Genomic DNA, 21,801 nt, shown 5'->3' on the forward strand with positions numbered 1-21,801 from the left:
AATTCTTTGAGTGCCACACTAAAGGATACCTTGATGGCTAACAAATAGTGGGATCCCGTCCTGAACGCCCTAATTAAAGTGAGATCAAAATCCCCGATTTACACTCCTAAGCGAGACACCTTTTCACATATTTCGTGTGGGTGTATCTTAACTTGCGGGGTTGAAAGTTCGATGCTGTTAATTTTTAAGTTGGACATTGAGCAGCCTGAGTAGCCTCTTATGTGGAGGCTCTATTGGCCCGTCACGCAGTCTAACCCCCTGGCTGACATGATGTGGAGTTACACCCAAATTTTTTGGAGGGATATGGATTTGCTTACATCCTGTGTTAGAACAAACAATCCCTTCAGAAATCTAGATATGCGCACACAGAGGTGATCAGGGAGTAATGCAGTGAAAATTTTGCCTGGTCGTTCTTCTTAAAACCAACAGTAAGTACGCTTTTATATAGATCGCACTTTTAAGTTGTGCGGGGCAATTTTTCGTAACAGTAGATTTTTTCTGAAGTGATCCGTTCACAAACGACATCATTTCCGGTCACAGGTTTCTCCGTGAGGCAAACCAGACGAGCACGCGTTTTTCTTGAAGAGGAAAGGATCATTTTCGCAATGGGATTAATATCAAAGAACATAACAAGCACAGGCGATCTCCAAGCCACTTCTGAAGTGGGAGATAATTTACTTCTTCTCTCAGCTTCTACGGGTATCTTTGTGATGTCTTGCATTGCCTTCTTCATTTACTACCATATGCAAGTGTGTCGTTACATTGTGGAAACGCGCATGGGAACTCGACACAATAATTACTTTCCCAATTATTATTCAAAGCGTTCATAAAGAAGGATCGAGCTGTAGTCAACGCGGGTTTCTCGTATTAGTAGTCCAGTTTTCAGCTGTCTACCGTCGCGCTAAGAGTACAGTTGGTGGTTTTGCGTGACAGACATTTTCACTGCCCTAACTCTTCAGCCCCCTTGTTAGGGGAAAATATTGACAAAATGCTTCCAAGAAGTAGTTACGATTACGGAGAAACGAGAGGACGACGGAAATTCCATGTTAGCAGTGGTATGAATGATGATGATCGATCGCCAGCCTTAAGCTCTGTTCAGCAAAGGAGCGCACACCGGCTTGGACTGGCCTGCGAACAAGCTTTCTGGTCGAGGATGGGACGAAGGGAGAGCAGGAAGAAAGAGAAGAGAGACGAGGGGAGAGAGAGGAGGAGAGAGGATGGGAGAGCCTCCGCAGTCCCAACTACCCTCGGCCAATCCTCTCTCATCCAGTTCTTTCTTGGCCCTTACCCGGTAGTCAGACCCTTTCAGCTGGATCCGGAGCCTGTTAACTAGCTAGCTTGGACTCGCAAGAACAGAGCAGATTGAATTTGCGATTGTGCAGAATTTCGTGAAATTGGTGATTTCGATCTTTAGGATGAATCAGTGCTTATGTCAAGATTATCTAGTTCACGTTGTCTGAGGACTAATTTACGTTCAGGTTTTCCTCAGAAAGGGCGGGGAGTGTTAAGCAGTCAGTGACGCCGCAAGCTTCTCGAAGACAAGAAGATTTTTAGGTGTTGAGCGCATCAGTAGGGTGTTCTGCCATTGAACTATGCGGGACTACAAGAGATCTAGACTAGCTGGGACCAGTACATTTTTTTGTGTGTGTAGCTTCACATAATCAGGAGATAATGTAATATAAGCTCATATACCCGGTTCATATATAGCATCAGCCTTTTTTTGTCTAAATAATTCATTGTTCGGTCACTGAATTGTCATGATATCTTAGGGCCTAGCAAGCAGGTTACCCCAGCACTCACAAATTTCCTCTTTTTTCCTTCGTCGTGTTTACAAGGCAGCCAGGGTTACCTGCGTAGGCGGGTTACCCTATCTACGTGCTAGGGTTACCCTGGCAGGCGGGTTAACTTTTTCCCTTGTAAACACTCCAGGTAAGGCTAACCCGCCTACCTGGGTTAACTTTCTCTTGTTCCCAGACCCGTTGAGTGTAACCGTACATGAAATTGTCCCGGGTACGGGTTGTAGGGGTTACCCTACCTGGGGTATCTTTTGCCCTCCAGCCTAGGGTTAACCCGCTTGCTAGGGTAACCCTCCCTCCTTGTAAACAGGCCCTTAGAACTCCTGACAAGGAACTGTCTACATGTTGCGTCCCAGCCCTGGAATTATATTTATTGCGCGCAGCAACAGCTTTCAAGCCTAGGCATAACCTGCCGCGTAAATGACGCGGCAGGCGAGTTTTGGTGTTAACAGTTACTTAATTTGCGAAGGTAACTAAGCCTGAACAAGTATCCAAACAGCTGTTTAGTTATTTTGTTCTCAAGGGAGAAGAGTTTAAAAAATAAACAGATCGTTGCGTTTGGTTTGAGATTGGATAGCCAGAAGGCAGGCAATGGCTGATAATTGTGCCACCTCTTTGCACGCGCATGTGGATAAGGGACACGAGGAACAGTTGCGCGCGAAGTCGCAGAAGGAGAGAGATGTTGTATCACTTTTTCACAACTGTGCGCAGCCATATTTGGTGGACACGGAATTTTGCAGCGCAGCAATTTCAACTTTTAACGACACTCTTGGAATAACAAGGGAAATAGAACCACTCGGGGAATAATTTCATGAACTCGTACGCGCCGTCTTATTCACCAAGGAAACGGGGGAGGGGTGGTCTTAATTTTCTCGTACAGACAAGATTATAGTTTATTCGAAACACTGTGCGTGTGTCAATATGTGGCTGTCAATCTTAAGATCTGTTTCCTTCGACCTCAAAAGTACTGAACATTTGCGATATTTCAAATCATGGTCGGAATAAAAGGAGAAATACAACAACCCCTCTTTCCAAATCAATAATGAACTAGCGCTAAACCCAGCGGCGTACCATTTCTTTTTTTTCTTTTCTTCATCTTTCAAATGGGGGAAGGGTGTTCTAAATTTTTCATTTAAATTGATCAAGACTGTAGCTCCCGTCGTCACATTTGGTTATGTTAAAGTTAAAAATGTTGCGCGCAAAGTTACAGCGTGTCTCAAACTGCTGCGTGCAAAGTGGCGTGCAATATTTGACATATTTCACTCGTGTTTTGAGGCCTTTATATTCCCTGCCTCGTGTTTTCGTGACCGACGCGACGATTCGCTCCGTTGACTCTGTTATGGTATGTTGTTTCCCCACACCTCCCTACACGGTAACTTTTGCCACTAAAATGGGTTTTCCCAACGGAGCGTAATTATCATTCCATTCGCGTTTTTGTCAAGTATCTTTTCAATCAAGACACATAATTTGAATTTTTCACTTATGAAGCCAAGGGAGTTGCACGTTATTTTTTTAATGTAACACCAAAAATTAGGTTTTTCAGAGGAAGATGGAACTTTTTAGAGTATTATCTCTGTCAAACAAGCCTTTTACCTCAAGCCTCACAACAACAATTGTTAATATGTTCCCGTTTGCTTTAACAGAAATCAAAATGTTTGGGATGTCACGAACTGACCTTGAATGGTAAATATGAAAGTGCTTTGATGGTATTTTTAGCTTTGATCTTGTAACAATAACTTTAATTCTGATTTGTGTAACAAAATAACTAACCATAAGGCAGAAAAATTTAGGTTAGTTCACTATCTGTCAACGACAGAACTCAATTATTTCAAATTAAAAAAAAATTCTAAGAACTTGAATTCAGCTGTTTAGAAAGGTATTGAAGAAATGCAAAGGTATTTTTCGTCGTCTTGCACCGGGCTCTGTTCTGTAAAAATAGATTTTCTGTCTTAAAATGAAATCTGAAACTTCCGTAATGTATTGTAGAAAGTGGTTCCTTTCAATTCGGTAAACAAAAATCTAGCGTTCGTCAGAAAACCTCAATCACTTCTTAAAATGTTATGAATTGGCTTCATAGTTCACGGTGTTGCTTAGTTGAATAGCAAGCTTGTAACTGTCAATTCGTTAACCGGCGTCGATTTGATTTCAACTTAAGCAAAGATACTTGGAGAATCTTCCAGTTTAAGTTTTCTATCAAGAGATCTCTGTGGGAAGAAAATGAGCTCATTACAAGTCAAGGATTTGACTGTTTGGGCATAGCAGAGGTTGCTAAGAACTCATTGCAAAGAAGGATTAGCCGCCAAAAGCCTATATCAGTAATCTCCAAAATCCAGCTTAAAAATAAACGACCATTCTTCTTTCTTAAATATTTTTTTAAAGTCAAAATGAGAAACAATACTTTAAATCAAGCCTTAGTTTCTAACCGTACTTCCTGAAGTTCGCTCTAAATTAAGAAACGGATAAAAAAAACAACAGAGTCACAAGAATGTACTTAGTAGATGTTTCACATTTCTCCTGTGTCATGAGATAAATCTTAGTATTTTCTGATAACCATCTAGCACAGGTCGTTAATACGTTGTATTTCTGTTCCAAAACCGACATTCTTTGACTAATTTATGTTACAGATTCCATAAAATTTAAAATGCACAACTCAATAAAATAAGCCACACATAGAATTACTTCAAAATTGTTTTAATATATAAAAAAAGTTTTTGTTTGGTAGTAATTATTCATCACAGGTTAGACAAATGTAAATTATTTACAAATTTAATTAGAGGTAATGGGTGGCTTTTTAAAACTTCCTTTTTAAGATCTTAAAACTGATTACAATCAAAACGGGAAACTAAATGACCTTGATATCTTATCTATTCTTATAATGGTTTCCTATTGTGACCGAGTTATTGTAACTTTTCATTCATAAAAATAATTTTGAATTGCATAACAGAATTGGCACCTTAGAGTTAAAATGTAACAAAATATTAAGCAATCAAAACCTTTGCCATACATTGCAGACGCATTTTCAGCTTTTAAACTTATTATTTACTTATGTTCACCAAGTTCTCAGGTAAAAAATTCTTTTGTTATTGAAAACTATAAGAAGGAAATGCTCCAAGAGTTCTAATCAGACTTTGTAACACTGAAATATTTTTTTAGATGAGATCAGCCGGGCAAATAAGATTTCTTGTTTCCTGCTGTGTAGCAATTTTGACTTAAAGCAAAACTTGATTTATTCAAGAAAAAATTAATACTTTTGCAAATTCCACTTGTTGAAAATAAAAGTCACAGAAAATGATTTCATTTGGATGAGGCACCTTTTTCGAGTACACAACACTATTTTTAGATCAGAAGTGATCAATTTACACTTAGCCAAAAGTGCCTTCAGATTTGTTTGTAAAAATACAAAAATAGGTTATCTTTTAAGTCATTTAAATTATAATTAAAAACACTGCAAAACCTTCTCTTGCTCACGATTTCATTGCACAAAATAAATTACACTTAATTTTGCTGTAAACCCCTAGGTGATTGAAAGTAGCAACTGTTCCATAGCATGCAAGCTTTGACCTCTCACATCATAAATAATATTGCTGTCTGGGTAAAAACAATATAAGAATATTACTGTATGCAAGAAGACTATCTATACAGTGGATAAACATTCAACTCCTGAGAAATTTGTTACATCTACACCTGCAAATGATACTGATAAAACCTTGGGAGGTTCTTAATAGTTACAGAATACATGCTGAAAGATAATTAAGTTTCTACAATTAAGGCCGGGCGACGAATGGTACAAACAGAGACTTGCCAAGATGTCAAGACCCTAGTTTAAAAATCCAAGACTGAGACTAAAACGATTTTACATGCCAAGACAAAAGAAACACAAACAAATGAGACTTCACAGCACATCAGAAAAGCTTCCTAGATTTGAGATTGGATCAAGACTTTTTGAGATCCAATATTTTTCTATGTACCATTCGCCACCCCTATAAGTAGGTCTGTTTGCTAATAAAAACATAAAACAATTCTTATGGGCTAAAACACTTTTTTGGGGCGATTAGTTGCGAATCTTCACTTCAGTAACTCGGATAATAACTCTGTCTCAAAAATGTCTCGTATACATCAAGACCCTCTGTTGAATGACTGCATACCAAAACAAAGCCCTCATTAAAATTTTCGGCAGCTATATTATGTTGTGTTCCTATATGATAGGTACAAAGTGACCAGGGCAGTCAAAGATATTAACTTCAAGAGAATAATTCGAACCAAATGGCAGTAACTTAGACTCTCTGTAAACTTTTTTGCTTCAAGATTTCAGGTTGCAATAACTTGATTTTTCGTGACCAATTTTCGGCAGCTATATTGTGATCAGGAGTGCATTTTCAATTAGGTTTCAATGCCTTGAGGAAACAAGATCATCATCATCATCATCATCGTCCGTCCTTGTTGCGCCATGGGATTTTCTGTTTGCAAAAGGCCAATCAAGTAAACTTCTAACAACTCTTTGGAGCTAGGTCAATATGGAATTCTTTCAGCTCAGTGGAATGACAAGACTAAAAGTCCTGAAATCTCACCATATGTGTACATATTCTAGGATTGTTATCTAGGCAGCAACCTGATTTAAATGCAGTTATACCAACAGAGAGTCTTGTGTAATTGATTTGACCTGTAAAAACTTTCCCAGAACATTTCCAATTGTGTCTTGCATCAAATATATTAAACTTTACACATGAAAAATAATTTCATGTAACCGCACAAGACTATCGAACATGGGAAAAATGCAATTAAAAAAAAAACAACAAAAATCACATTTTGCAGGGGAATTTGATAATGGAAAGCTTAATGCTATATGTATTATATTGCTTGGATTAAAAAAAAAATTGGAGTAAAAAGTGCACTAATGTAGCAAACTTGAACTAAAATTCAGTCATGCCTACATAAGATGAGTTTACTCCCGAGGCTTCAGTTTGAGAGACCTGTCATACAAATCCTCCTCTGACAAGAAATTGTCCATTCCAGCAAACAGCTGCGCAATCTGATCATTCCATTCAAATTCATAAGAAGTTAGTTTGAATCGTCGCACATTGTCCACAATGTTAAAAAGCTGCCATCTCTTGACAAAATTCACTTTGCCGTCAGGCAGCTCATCGGCATTGCCATGGTAAACGAAAGTGACATCTTGAAGAATGAGTCCAAGATATGGGATGCATGGAGGCTCTGCTGCCGCCAAGGCATCACGGTAAGCCTTGAATGACGATGAGCTGTCGAGTAATGCTGTATACTCAGACAAGCTCTCTGGCAAGTGCTTTGACCAGTTGAGTCTCCTGACTGCAGAACAGTCCAATGCAGACAAGATTCCAAAGAAAGAATTAAAGTCATTGAACCTTCGCAAATGCTTCATGATCTTCAGAAACTTGACGTAGACTTGCTCTCTGTCTTTCTGTTTCTCAAAGGAGAGAACGTGGGTGCGGCACCAATAGGAAACCTTGTTGAAATGTTCTGTGAAAATGCACAAGTTTGGTGACAATTCTTCCTTTTGCTCCTTGCCCCAAGCAAGGATTTCCGGAATCTCGATGTTGTGGAAATTCTTTGCATCAATTAAAGTGAGCTGCTTTGCCAGTTCCTCAGCATGAAAATCCAAGACAGTGTATTTCTGGGATGGTTCCAAAGGAGCCATGGGATGATTTATTGCTGATGAAGTACGCGAACGATAGTAGTTCTCACATTTAGGCAACATCTTGTCCCGGAGAATCTTCCCAAGGACTATGTCACCATTGACGAGAAGGCGATAGACTTCTTTCATTAACTGCTCCAAGATGCTCCTCTCGACTTTCCCAGTCAGTTCATCAACAACTCGCAAAAGCAAGAAGAAAGCATTTTGGCTTGCTTTCTTGCAACCCTTCTCACGAAACCTTCTCTCCCTGTAGAGAAGTTTGGTTATCAAGTCCTTGGGGGAGATGAACGTTCTGTATGTGGTAAGAAAAGCTTCGTAATAGACCAAGTCCTTCTTGGTAGAACCACTGGCATGGACAATCAGGGCATCAATAGCACCACCAATCAGTGAAGGACCATCATCTTCATCGCGATAAACAAGAAACCTAGAAACATCCAGGCAGTCCAGGGCAGGGGTGTTAACGTCCTCGTCCTCTGTCCCACTCAAACTGCTCAAGCTGCTGCTGGCGTTACTTCTCTTCCGACATCGTTCCTCTTCAAGTGGAAGTAACTTCTTTCTTTGAGAATCAGGCCGAACATTCTTATTCCAGTCAAGGGTACCATTGGATTGGAGTTGGTTTGATGGCATAACTTTCCCTGTATGTCCTTGAAGGGTTGGGAGTGAATGGGAACGTTCAGAGTCAGTGACATTTCGAAAAGCAAACATTTCCTTCTTCAGCACTGGCGAGGTGGGTGAATTGTTGGTCGCAATGCTCCTCCTAAAATTTTCTTGGTAACCATCATAGGCTGACGATGGTCGCCGTAAGATCCCATCAGAAGGTTGAGTGTAATTTCCAACAAGTTCAATGTACACTTGAAATGACTTTGTCTTCTTCTTAGGACTCGATGGTTCATGGTTCTCTACGTATCCCAGAAAATCTGCTTGGATAATAGGACAATCTGGTTCTTCAAATGACGGCATATGATCATTCTCATCGGCAGAGTAGAATGAGCCTTCCTCTATAGAACTTGCAGCGGATAGGTATGCATGACCAGTAAATTCTTCTTGTGAACTAATGGGTGATTGTGGAAGGGAGCGATAGCTTGATGTGTCACTCGCCTGGCTCAGTGACCAATCAGAGTTCTTCAAAGTAACATTACTTTGGTTATAACTTGACGTGGTTCTGTATGAATGACGTCCTCTCACTGGTGGTTCTGGTGGGCTTAATAAGCCATTAGTATGAGGAGCTGAATCAGGTTGATCAAGGATGTAGTTGTAAGAACCACGACCCGAATCACGGGAAGTTGAAGGGGAAGCACGTGAAGAGCTGGAATCTTGAGCAGTTCCATCAATTAGACTTCCTTCACTTATTCCAGAATCTCTTCGGTTAGACGAGTGTCCGAAATCAGAACTTTCCTCGCCAACTTGAATGCTTTCACTGCTCCCCTCGAACATGAAAATAGAATTTCTGATTTCGTCGTTCACTTGACGTTTCCTCAGCCGAGGTATTGCCAAATCAACTAATTCCTTCACGCTCGCATCGAGTTCTTTGACAAATTCGACGCCTTCTTCGAGATTTCCTTTCACATTGCCTCGAACTAAGAGCTGGTCGGTCCAGCGAACGAGTTCTGCAACACGCTTATGAATTGTCATTCTGTGCGGCATCAAATCCCGATTGCTGCTGTGAAGCCGTAGGCAAGTATCTAGCATATTATCGATATTGATGACTGATTCCAACACTATGGAAGTGTTATCGGGAATTTTAGCCATGACAATGTCCATGTTGGTTTTGAATTTGTCCACGACGAGGATGAAATATTGCACAGCGCTTCGCAGTTCTTTGTGGTACTGTTGAAAAGCTTCTAAGTCGCGTGTTTGGTTGGGCGATTTAACGACCGGCTTCGCCACATTCTGTTGATCATCCGCCATTTCGTTCGCGACACGATTATCCCGTTCTTCGGTGCTTCGTTTTCTTCCTTGATTGAAGGAAGGCCTCCGCAAAATTTTAAGGAATTTCGGCTTTCGATTAACAGCCTGAGAAGGAGACGAATCGTCCACAACATTTGATTTCGTCTCCCGTAAACTCATGATTCGCTTAATCGGAGATGCCATAGTTTGTATATGCTGCATTTGAGTTATCAATTCAGCACTCGCCAATTTACATGTACAAAAATCAACATTGCATTCAATTGGATCGCTGCTTAAACTTCTGGTCACTATGTCACCAACAGTTGAGTTTCACAAAGAACCTTGAAAGAGGATGAAATTCACACCACGTTGGCACCTTGAAAGATGTCCATACATCGATGGCATTCCAATCCGACTGGCTTAACACGCTAATGAAGAAATCGCGCTCCGCTAGACTAGTTACGCCTACACGCAATTCTTCGATGGTAGTGTAAAGTTGAGAAGATCTGAAGAGAGACTTTTACAGATGCTGCCCGTAAACAAAGACACTGGCTTCGTGATTTCAATCGCTCAAAGAATTCGTCCGCCGCTTAATTGGGCTAGAGTTCCAGGGTCGAATTTCACAAAATACTTGGATATTGGTTCTTGGTGATTGCTGTCACGTCGTTTTCATTCATGGACAAATGAGTTCCCAAGTCATCAATTAGTTGATAAGAATCTAAGACGTGTGGCAGTTTCTAAAACGGCATCTGTCCACTCCAGAATGTAAGCAGTGCTTGCACGCGCTCTCTCGCGTCTTGTTTGTAAATACTAAAGAAGGAAAGAAGTTCAAAAAGTTGCTCCTTCCAGTCAAACAACACCTTTTCGTTCGCAGGAAATGTGCAGCACATGGACCGCTGACCTTTGAAATTAGTCCATTTCTTCAGCGTATGATTGGTCGAGTCTGACAGCAATCACTCAAGGGCTTTGTCTAATCCGGTCAATGAATGCATATCACACATTTCTATAGTGATCGAGAAAACTTAATTATTTTTCTATGTACAATTGTGTCCTTGGTCTCAATTTATATCTTCTAGAAGGACTAGATTTCATTGGTGCAGACAGGCGGATGACTGTATCGACTTTCCCCTGGCGACTCTACGCAAAAATTCCACGGATATGACGTGTAAACCAAACCCCTGTAATTTTACGTCAGCCCGTCTATTCAGTATCTATTGCTCCCAAAAGTCCATTATAAAGGTCAACGCGCGAAGATTTCAGTGTAAAACAGATCTGCACTCGGATCAGGAACTTTCTTAACGTGGATGAAGAAAACGTCAATCAGGGCAAAATGATTCAAATATAAAGACGATATTATTTGACGAGAGGGAAGAAGGCTTCGATATTTTGCGGTTTGTTTCATCAAGAGCGCTTTATTTGGTAGTGGTCATCTGTTAAAAAGTTCCCCAGCATTGGGAGGGGAGAGATCAGCCTTCAGCAATAGCAAATGTTTGACCCAGACACGAAAAGCTTTTTTGCAGTTCAGGGATGGTGGACAAAATTAGAAATTACGGTCATTGCTATCTCACAAGCTCCGTAGTACACAAACAAGTTAGGTCTTGATTAAAGTGGTTTACACAAGGTTCGTCATATGATCGTGTTTCGTGTACGATTAATCAATAGTTTTGGAACTAATAATATCAGATTAATGTTCATCTTTTGTGGTTTTCGTTGCCAACCGAAACACGGAATCTAATTCCGCATAAAAACTCGAAGAGTCATCAAGTTTGGAAAACAAAACGCCCGTCGAAAAGAAAACCCTTTAATTTTCACGCGAACGTGAAAAAAATCAACCAAAGTCACGCTAAAATTAGATTTTGATCACTTTTTAACGAAAACCTGACCGTTTATTATCCTGTATACGATTTCTGGACATTTTGAAGCAAAAGTCATGCAATATCCTAACTTATTATCACATCGCGTGGGTGTCCATAATTGGAAATACCGGTGCAAATACCGGAAGTCGTTGGTCAAAGTGTGTTTGACGAGCTCTTTTGTATATCACCGATCACTAGTTCGAATTCCGACCTTGTAAGGAAGCCATAACAGTACTTGGCGGTTTACATGTCAATCTTTCATTGCTAATGGTTAGCAAACATGATAAAGGAAGACTTAATGTATGCGCTTTAACGAACAACCTCCACTTTTCCCTTACCCCTTCGAACAAGAAATGCACAGTTTATTGACTTCCCACCAGGGAGTCTTGAACATAAAGAAATATATATTTATTTATATATGACTTCTATATAATACATATATAAAAAGATACACACCCGAAACTGTTTCTTTGATACGTTTAATTAAAATTAAAAAATCCGATTTCTGTTTTCTTCCGGAGTTACGGAGTTGTCAGTAAGTGAAATTGTTTTAAATCGAACCGGCAACTTGGAAAGTCGTTTCGAGTTTTTCGATCTACTTTTTTTCTGTGGCTCATAAAAGCAATCGCTTTTTTTTTTAAGCAGTCGCTGCTGTTGTTGTTGTTTCTTGTTTTCAATAATAACTCAATAGACCTAAATTTGCAGGCTATGAAAGCAGCCGAAACAGACATAAAAAGCCAGTTCAGTGTCGCGCAGAACCCAATTAGGTTTTCCCACGAAGAAAAAAGTGAATTAAGTCTATCCGATGAGAGCCATTTTAAATTTCCCTGCATTGTTCAAAATGCCGAGGAGCGTAACCGAAGCAGACATTCTAAAATAGCAGCAAAATAAGGATGTTCTAAGAATATTCCACACCAATTTTTCTTTCTCATGCATAATGCCTAACCCATGCGCTCGTAGCCTACGCTATTCACGGGACCGGCCGGTCAGCTACCCAACGGAAGTCCTTGTACACCGGAAGATGCTGCGTTTATCGCGGGAACGTGTTTGTTGCACGTGGGAGCAAAGATTCTGCCCAGCCCAATTTTGTTGTTGTTTCAAGCTCTGTTCATGTTTATCACTTCTTTATTTCTTCAGGTTTTTTTTTTTTCTAAACCGCAACCCAATTTATTGGCTCTAGGATATTCCAGATCAATCGGCACTAAGGCAACTGATCAACATCAAGAGCTCTGGTAAAATCTGTCATGCAAAGTTCAATATATGCTTGGTATATTACTTCAGAAAAGAAAACGTTGCAGGAGGCAAATAGCGAGGGTATAAAAAAAATAGCCAAGTACTCCAGTGGTGGGGCTGACTATAACAAGTTGCCCGGAAGCTTTTCATATTAGGAGGACTTGAAGGAATTTAGGGTTTTATGATATCGATTCACAAGTTCTGTATGTTTTTGTGTCATTTGAAGAATCCTTTTTTTTTTTTTTTGCGGGGGAGACCCCCAGCCAGCCCACCCTTCACTACATGACTGTTACACCCACAACTATCTTCTAAGCGGGACTTACCGCTGATCAAGAAAAACGATGACTCAGTTTTTCCTTTCCAGACAGTTCGAACAAAAATCTCGACATTCGTAAAAAAAATGACGACTTTAGACGATAAACTACTTGGATTGAAGACCCAAAACTATGTATCAAGCTCCGAGAGTGAAGGAGAAGACGACGACGAGAAGAGTTCAGGCGGAGAGGATAGCAGAGACGATAAAATTGATCTTGGCGATATAGCAGCACCACCAGATTTTCGCTTGGAAGTTCCGAAGGTGAGCATTCGATTGGCAGAATTTTGAAATATGCTTATTTTCTGCTTCTTGATTGTCATAAGACCTAAGCCAACAGAATTATGTATTTGCTTACCCATACATTTCTCCCTTCTTTAACTGTTAGCTAATAAAAGAATCTGGGGGGCCGCTATACTGAAATCACGACTACTTTTGTCATGGTTTCATCTGACAAGAAGTTCACACGATTGCATAAAAAAGAGAAAATAACTTCAAACTGCCATGAAACCAATCTATCTGAGGTTATGCTAAAAATACTTATTTTCTGTTGTCACCCAAAACATTCCAGAAAAATATTCATGATCAGGGAAGTATCTAAGAAAAAACTAAACTGGATATAGGTTGACAAACAAGCATAGCCGGCTTGTCTGGCCAGCTGTGTACCTTGAAGTCTTTGATTTCTAGTGATACTTCAGCTGTTGATGAGCTTGACTTGTAGCCAGCTAGCTCTTACATTTCTGTCTAATGCTTGCTGTACCCAAGTAGTAAACATCGTTGCTCCTCAGTTGTGAAGGACCCAGCCCTATGAGGGGTAATGGTATTTAGGAAATAGAAAACATGTGACATGTTTCTAACGAGTTTTAGTATAAATTATCTCGTGTTCTGTCACAAATGCCATTCTCTAATTGGCTATGCTACTCACTATCTATTTGGTGATAGATAGTGAGGAGCGTAACTGTGTGACCTTGTTAACAAAATGATGGCCGTTTCTTGGCATCTTCGAATTGTCTGTGAAGAGGATTTAGATAAAGTTTTGAACGACTAGTAGATTTATACTGAAACAATAAGATGATTCGCTCTTTATTTCTATTGCGTGATAGTTGACTCAGGCTGTGTCCTCGTCAACTATCACACAAGAGAAATCTCAAGCTCATAATCTAATTTTTTAATAGAAACACAAGTGAAAGTTTGGGAGAACGAGAAATGCTGTGGGAACTTGAACTGTAGATGAGTATTTCCACAGCTTTTTCCAAGTTCTCCCAAACTTTCATGAGTGTTCCTATAACTCAATAGAAACACGGACAACATGTCGTCTATTTCTTTTAGAAAATTCCACAACCAAAGCAAAGAAAACTACTCATTTACTTTGATCATCAAAATGTAAATTCTCTTTTCTTGTGCCATTATTACGTCAACAGCTCGTGCTAGTTCTGTGTTTCTATCGAGTTTTAGTAGAATACTGTAGTATACTAATGCAAATGCTGTAATCTGATTGGATGAGCCATTGCACACTATCAGCTATTAGTGTGCAGTGGCTTGGTATGGTCCACAAAATTGCAACGTTTCCTCGTTTCTCTGAGAAGTGTTAAAAGAACATTTTAGAAACAAACAAATAAACAAAATTCCTGAGAAAACTAAAAGGACGGCATTTACGGTTTCTTGGATTAAAAAAGCTCGAAATTTTTTAAAGAAACTGATAAGCGTGCTTACACAACTACAACTGTCAAATTGACAATTAAATCAGTCCGCATGAATTCTCTAAGGCGTAAAGTTTAATACTAAGATCAGAAATAATTGGAATCGTCATTTGAAGGAAATTTCAGTCAGAATTCTACTAAAACAATTAGATCACGAGCTCGAGATTTCTATGAGGGGATAGTTGATGAAGTCAAAGGCCGAATCAACGATCGCCTCATAGAAATCTCGAGCTCATAATCTAATTGTTAAATAGAGACACGATTTTAAACCAATCAGCACATGTATTTACATAGGGTTATTTTTTAAATAGTAATAATAGTGACAATTTATTTAAAGTCATGACACAGGGTGTAGTTGCCCATTCTTTCAAGCCAGTGGGTTCATGAAAAAAAAAGAGAAATACAAAAAAATACCAAAACAAAAAAATCAAAAAGCGTGTGGAGGGACATCTATTGGAAGCTTATTTTGGTTAGGGTGGTAGAACACTGAGACCTTTATTAAGCCAAATCACTTCCTTTTGTGACCTCGTTCACAGAAAGATGCCTTGGTATTGCATACTGTTTTCAACACTGAAGTAAAATAAAATAATGTTACTTTGTTCAATTTCTTTTATGATGAACTGAAACACTGAAATCCTTATCACTGATGTAAGTCTAGAATGAACTAACTTCTCATCCGGGAAAGAATAAAAATTACTTCAAGTCACATTATACTACAGATTCAACACATAGGTAGCAGCCTTATGGGCTACTAGGGTCAAAAGCATGGTTAACCTTTACTTTAAAACAATACGGTAAGCATTTTCGGAACCCAAAAAATCCATATCAGGTGCTCAGAACTAGACTTGGAGCAGTCTCTGTTTTGTTCAAAAATTCCTCTATAGAGACTTCTAGCAGTCTACATGTAGCTCGGTATGGGAGAAGATGTTTGCTCATTTGGGCAACCTGTATGAGTAACTGGCACCATTTTGGGTATCAGTGAATTAAAGAACATGGGTTTTGGCTTGTTTTCAGACAGGACCTAAAGGTGTTATTCAAGATTATCGTCGTTATAAGCAGCTTGAGACAGAGCAACGCAAAGAGAAAGAAAAAGAGATGAGATCTTTAGCACAGAAGTTTTCTGTTTCCTGTCAAAGTAGTGTAAGTCAATCTTGCTGAAGAAAAAGTATATTAACTGCTAACCACCTAAAATTTGTTATTTTAGCGTGCGTTTGGGATTGTAACTTATGGTAAACCTACGTCTCTTTGTTTTCTCAACTTTGAGGTCGTTTTAATGCTGTAATTTTAAATTGTGTACAAGCTGCAAATTGGGTGGGGTGGTTGCAGGATATGAACCTGTTGCCAGACATCAGGGAAAAAAGGAGTAGAAAGGATACGGGAAACAGGAGAAGAAAATGGTGGGAAGCAGGATCTCTGATATGGCAAGTACAGGGAAAGTTAAATGCATTTTTGTCAGGTGTTAGTGAATTATTGTACTTAAACCCATTTACCCAGAGAGAAGAAGATTATAGGATATGAGAAGCAGAAGGAACTTGTGAACCCTAGCTGCACTCTACATTGTTCCTCAAGACTGGTTCATGGAGGCACAGTGACCTCATGGTCAGAATGTTTGACTTTGGATTGTGCAGTCAGGGTTCAAGCCCTTGCTATGGACATTGTGTTGTGTTCTTGGGCGAGACACTTTGCTCTCACAGTGCCTCTACTAAGGTGTATAAATGGGAACCGGTGACTTTAATATAATGGATAAGCATCTTATCCAGGGAGGAACGGAAGTACTCCTAGTTGCCTTAAGCTGCATAGAATCTGGAGATAAGCGCAAGCCTCATGGGCCACCCTGCTCAGATGCAGACTTTGCCTACCTTTGACCCTCATCATTTCCATGCTATCAATGTTGTGGTTCAATTTTAGCCTTGGTACAACAACATGTTCTTTTGTTCTTGTTTATAATAATATATAATTATATAATAATTTTATTATATAAAATTGCACCAAAGGTAATATTGAACCATAACATCAATCTCTTGTCTTCGCTGTAGTTTGACTTCAATATATTTAACGTAGTTTCTGATTCCAGATCCTTGTAACACTGCTTCCAACCTCCACTTCATCTCTGTTAGCTTCAATTTCTTCCTAAAAGCTAAGCACTGATTCAAACTGCCTGTCTTTCAGAAATGTGGAATGTAATTCATGTATGTTTAATCCTCGTTTACTCATGAATAGCTTGATGATGAGAGAGAAAAAAAACTCCTTAAGGAACTAGAGCTTGACACTGATGAATTTATTCAACAATATCACTTACAAAGATTGCTACAGCTGAAAGAAGAACAAGAACAGAGGCTTCACTTTAACAGGTGTGTGACCCTTTCTGTTAGCTGCATATTCAGATGTTTGTGACAGGCAGGGTGCAGTGACCCATCAGGCTGGGACTTACCTCCAGTTTCTGTAGCATGAAGTGACCAGGAGTATTTCTGCTCCCCCTTGGATGGGATGCTAATCGATCAGAACTTGATTTAACTCATTAACAATAGATGAGCTTGAGGAATGGTGCCTAGAAGATGGCACCTAGAGCAATCTGAACTGAGCACATAGGGTCTCCATGACAACCCTGTGAGTGGACACCACCAGGGTACTGTCACACTGATAAGCAGTGAATACTTACCCTATACTTACCATGAGAAGAAAATAAAGGAGGGATGGGTAGGCTGGGAAAAAGTCAACCAGCACAAAGCCAACATGACGAAAACACGTGCAATAAGTACACCTGAAGCCCAACCATAAAATACTGGCAGCCCTGCGTAATATGTGAAACCTCCCCCGCACAATCCTGCCATGAGAAGCTGCTGGCCAGCAACATTGTTTTGAATTTAACTTTGCCTAAATTACATTTAGCCACATGAAAAAAACTTGAATTCCAGCTTGCCCTTGGGACAAGAAGCTCTCAAATTCTGCTTGCCCTGGGTAAGTCTTAGTTTACTCTTTTAATGCTTTAGATGGCAGAAGACTTGCCTGATTCCCTACCCATTGGACAAGTGAAAATGAAAAACTACTTGTCCAGAAGGAAAACCTACTTCCCCAGGATGACTAGACAGCACTTTTTTTGAGCGCTTCCATTGTAGGGTTACCCTCTAGCATTAAACTCACTGGTACTTGTTTATGCACTTGGGGGGAGAGAGTTACTGCGAGAGTAAAGTGTCTTGCCCTAGAGCACAACACAATGTCCCTAGCCAGTGCTCAGACCCGGACCACTCGATCCGAAGTTGAGTGCACTAACCATGAGGCCACCATGCCGCCCAGGGGGCAGTGGAGATATTCCTATTCACTTCATGCTATCGAAACTGGTGATAACCATTAGTTTGATGAGTCATCAGATGCATGCATACACAATCATTATTATTAATAACCTTTTTCGTCAAGTACATACTCAGATATTTACCTTTTTGTCCACAATCTCAAACTGTCCTATTATTCTTCTGATTGCCATGATTCTTTATTTAATGTTAGTTCTGAGCATCAAGGTGTTCTATCAAGACAATATGCTTCTTTTATTTCAGACCCAAATTTGGAAAAGTAATCACACTACTGGACAAACATCAGTTCCTTGATGCTATAGATAAAGAAAATCCAAGCGTGATAGTGGTGGTTCATCTTTATAGTGAGGTAATGCATTGCGCAAAATCCATTCTTTAGTTTCGTAGTTGAAATGTCAGTGGGAAAACAAAGAAAAAACTAGAAATCTCCGAACAGATGGATTAGTCTGTATTTGCACCATGAAATCACAAAATCACAATGGAAAGAGTTTGTAATGAGCAAAGTCATTGTATAATGCAAGTGGTGGGAAACAAGAACATTATTTCATGAGGTATATGCATGATTTAATGGCTTGTGCATCTTGAAAAGTTTAGCCTAAATTTTTTAAGTTTGTCATTTGTAATTTTTGTCAATCTTCTCCATCCTTGATCATCTTTGTTCGTTTATGGCTTATTAGATAAGTATCTCTTAAGGTATTCCCCTTAAGTGCTTATCTATTGTTCATTAGTAGGCTATTATTGTCAGGTTTCCTTTAATTTAAAGGTAGTTTTGCACATGGCAGAAATAACTCAAAATGCTGTGACAGAGCTGCTTTAATTATCCATAATTTTAGGCAAACTGTTGAATTTGTGGTACTTAGTACACACCTGTGTGGGGCTTAAGCCAAAAGTCGTTTATGAAGTCCAGTCAATTTGAACAATTGAACTTGTTATCTAAGAGCTTTCATTGTAACTCTCAATACTCCTAATAATTATTATTTTACTTGCATGCATAGGATCTTCAAAGCTGCAGGGCAATGAATGGCTGTCTCCAATGTTTAGCTCAACAATACTCTCTGGTAGGTAAATACTGAAATCATTACTGGGCAATTCCCCTTCATAGTAATAATCTTCCTTTGAGTGGTGATTCCCTCGTCATTTGGCAGATCTCACTTGAAATGGGCAATCTCTAATATGGGGACTTCACCCTTGGGGGAATCCCCGTCCATAGATTGATAATTTAGAACCTCCTAGAAATGGGGGAATCCCCTTCCATACATGTGTACAGGAAATCACAATGTTTGGGAATCTCTTTTTGAAGTAGACAATCCATTTCAAGGAGAAGAAGACTGAAGACACCTGGGAATATTACAAGTCATTCTTGACTTGGCTTTGGTCTAAGAGTCTCTCAATTTTAAACTTGAAATCTTCAGTTGGAAATCTCAAATTAACATTTTTGATTTATTTAATTTGTCGCATTACAAACCAGGGGCAAACCTGGAGTGTGACAGAGAGGATGTGTAACCACTTTGGACTCCAGTGCCCGGAGTCAAATTGTTGCTCATCAATGATGGGCCTTCTCTACTCTTTTGTTTTGTTTTAATTCTAGGTTAAATTCTGCAAGATTATTGCTCGAGATACAGGAATCAGCAGACATTTTGTAAGTCTAAGTATTTATTTGAAAGAATTTCCTCTGCTTGTTGTCGTTTTCTGGGAATTTTCCTCGTGTTATGAGAACTCTGGGATCACACCATCATAAAGCCCCATTATTGTAAATGAATTATGTAGAAAATGTATGGGATGTGAGGAGGCTTCAGAGTCAGTGCACTCGACGCCAGATTGAGTGGTCTTGGGTTTAAACCCTGGCCACGGACATTGTGTTGTGTTCTTGGGCAAGACACTTTACTCTCACAGTGCCTCTCTCCACCCAGGTTTATGAATGGGTACTGGAAAATTTAATGATGGGGCTAACCCCGCAATGGACCAGCATCCCATCCAGGGGGAAGAAGAAATTCTTCTAGTGGCTTCATGCTACAGAAACTGTAATGTAGATAAGTGCTAACGTATGGGCTACTTGTCTTTTATGCAGACTGTACCTTTTATACCAGGTCCTATAGAGAAAAACTCTAGCGATGATGTTTGCAGGGGTGTACTAGATTCTTGTACTTTAAGCAATTGTCAAATGTTCTTTCCTTACCTTTCTTTGATCTTATTTTTATACAGACTTCAGAAGGCCTTCCAGCATTACTTGTTTACAAAAGTGGACAAATCATTGGAAATTTTGTCAAGCTAGACGACACCTTTGGACAAGACTTCTTTGCTGTAGATGTAGAAAGCTTCTTAATTGAGTGAGTGCTTTTGATGATAATTTGAGAGTTTTATTTGTTTTAACTATTTCACTCTAAAGTAATAGTCAACTCTTCTTCTTTTTTTGTGGTCAACTCTTCTCTGAATATTAGCTGTACAATCTTGAAATTTTAGTTTTGCATTCCACTGCAAAATTCATGAATGATCCAACAATAGAAGGATAGGGTGAATATAGTGTTATTCTTGGATTATACTGTCGTGCAATAAAAAAAACAATTCGAAAACTATTCAGTGTATAAAGTCAAGAAATTATGATGTCATAGGAGATAAATAAAGAAGACCCTTTTCCCCATTTTTAGGTCCGTGTACGTTTTTCCAAACTTCAAATATTCGTTGAAATATTTTGCACAAATTTACAGAGCCCAGTATCGAGCTGCCATGTTGGTGTACCTCCACCAACATGATGGCCGGAAAATAGTGAGTGTATTAAACATCTGGAACTTACTTTGGCTATATAGGTGACTGATTATCTGAACTGATCAAGTAAACATTTTAAATAAGCACTTTTCCTGATACTTTTAGTTCTAAAAAGGCTAAAAATCACAAGATAAGTATATATTTTTCAACAAAATAATGTGTTCATAGCTTTATGTCACACACTGCCATAACTCTGAAATTCAAAATGTGCCTCTTTTCAAACGAAGCAAGCTATTGAGCTGAAAAGTTGTTAACAGATTTAAATTTTCCCCCTCTTATGCCTGATGAGGATAATAACTTTGGTGGCTCTTTAGTTTTGGATTTTAGAAAATGATGGCGTCATGTGCACCCAACTTTCAGATTTTATAGGGATTAAAAATCTCTTTGTTCAAGTGCTTTGTGTAGGAATTCTTCTTTACAAGTCTGCTGTCTTAACATGGTTTGAACTCATAAAAAACATCACTCTAGTTCTTTAAAATAGTGGTTTCTTGTTTTTTTTTTCTTTTCTTCAGGAATGACATTTTGACAGAGGAGTTAGAATGCCAGTTAACTACAAGTGTGACATCTAAAAAGGAAGATAATAGTGATAGTGACTTGGATCTAGATTAATTTGCTTACCTGCTATATACAGTGACAGGTGGAAGAATTTTGTTTGTCAGTCAAAGTTCTTCCTTACTAAGCAGTCAGTAAGGGTGCTGCTTACATGTACCATTTGTCAAAATAAACCACTTGGGATGACGGTTGAATAATGGTAAAGGTTTTTTTCCAAAATCAGCAAACCAACTGACTGAGATGACATTTACTATTTACGATTTGATATCTGGTGATTGTTTTCGGCTGATGAGAGACTGGAAACTGAAAACGTAGCAAATGATAAAGAAATTTCCTCTGTTCTGTTCCAAATGGAAAAAGACACATGTACAACATGTACCTCAGATCTGGAGATAGTCTATAATTTGCGAACAGATTTTCCAGAAAATTACCATTCCATTTGACTTTCAACTGAAATTTTTGGATTTTTGGCTAAATGATAAGCACCCTAAATTCTTCTCAACTCTCCCCTCATTGTGAGAAGACAGAACTTGATCATGTCTGTGGATTAAAAAGATGGTTAAACCAACTTGCATCCCTTCCTATGCATCGCAATGGGATGAGAGATTCTTGTTTCATTTTAATCAGTTTGTTATTTGTTGAAGCTGGTATTTTACTATAAACATTGTTTACTAAAGGAATGCACAGGAGCCTACATGTAATGGTTTACATCAACACACCTGGAA

The 21,801-nt window shown here is 39.1% G+C and overlaps 2 protein-coding genes across 2 annotated transcripts; one reads left to right on the plus strand and one right to left on the minus strand.

The window, feature by feature from the left end:
- Positions 1-4,469: 4,469 nt before the first annotated feature.
- On the minus strand, positions 4,470-11,303 carry LOC145460186 (uncharacterized). Its single transcript, XM_081444927.1, has one exon. The coding sequence runs from the start codon at positions 9,571-9,573 to the stop codon at positions 6,739-6,741; it is 2,835 nt and encodes a 944-aa protein (XP_081301053.1). The 5' UTR covers positions 9,574-11,303; the 3' UTR covers positions 4,470-6,738.
- Positions 11,304-12,528: 1,225 nt separating this feature from the next.
- LOC145460208 (phosducin-like protein) lies at positions 12,529-21,770 on the plus strand. Its single transcript, XM_081444951.1, has 8 exons — positions 12,529-13,017; positions 15,468-15,593; positions 16,674-16,804; positions 18,005-18,110; positions 18,757-18,819; positions 19,350-19,400; positions 19,964-20,088; positions 21,037-21,770. Exons 1-8 carry the CDS (start codon positions 12,841-12,843, stop codon positions 21,131-21,133), a joined length of 876 nt encoding a protein of 291 aa, XP_081301077.1. The 5' UTR covers positions 12,529-12,840; the 3' UTR covers positions 21,134-21,770.
- Positions 21,771-21,801: the final 31 nt, after the last annotated feature.

Source organism: Orbicella franksi, chromosome 11 (genome assembly GCF_964199315.1).
Source record: "Orbicella franksi chromosome 11, jaOrbFran1.1, whole genome shotgun sequence".
NCBI classification, from domain to species: Eukaryota; Metazoa; Cnidaria; class Anthozoa; order Scleractinia; family Merulinidae; genus Orbicella; species Orbicella franksi.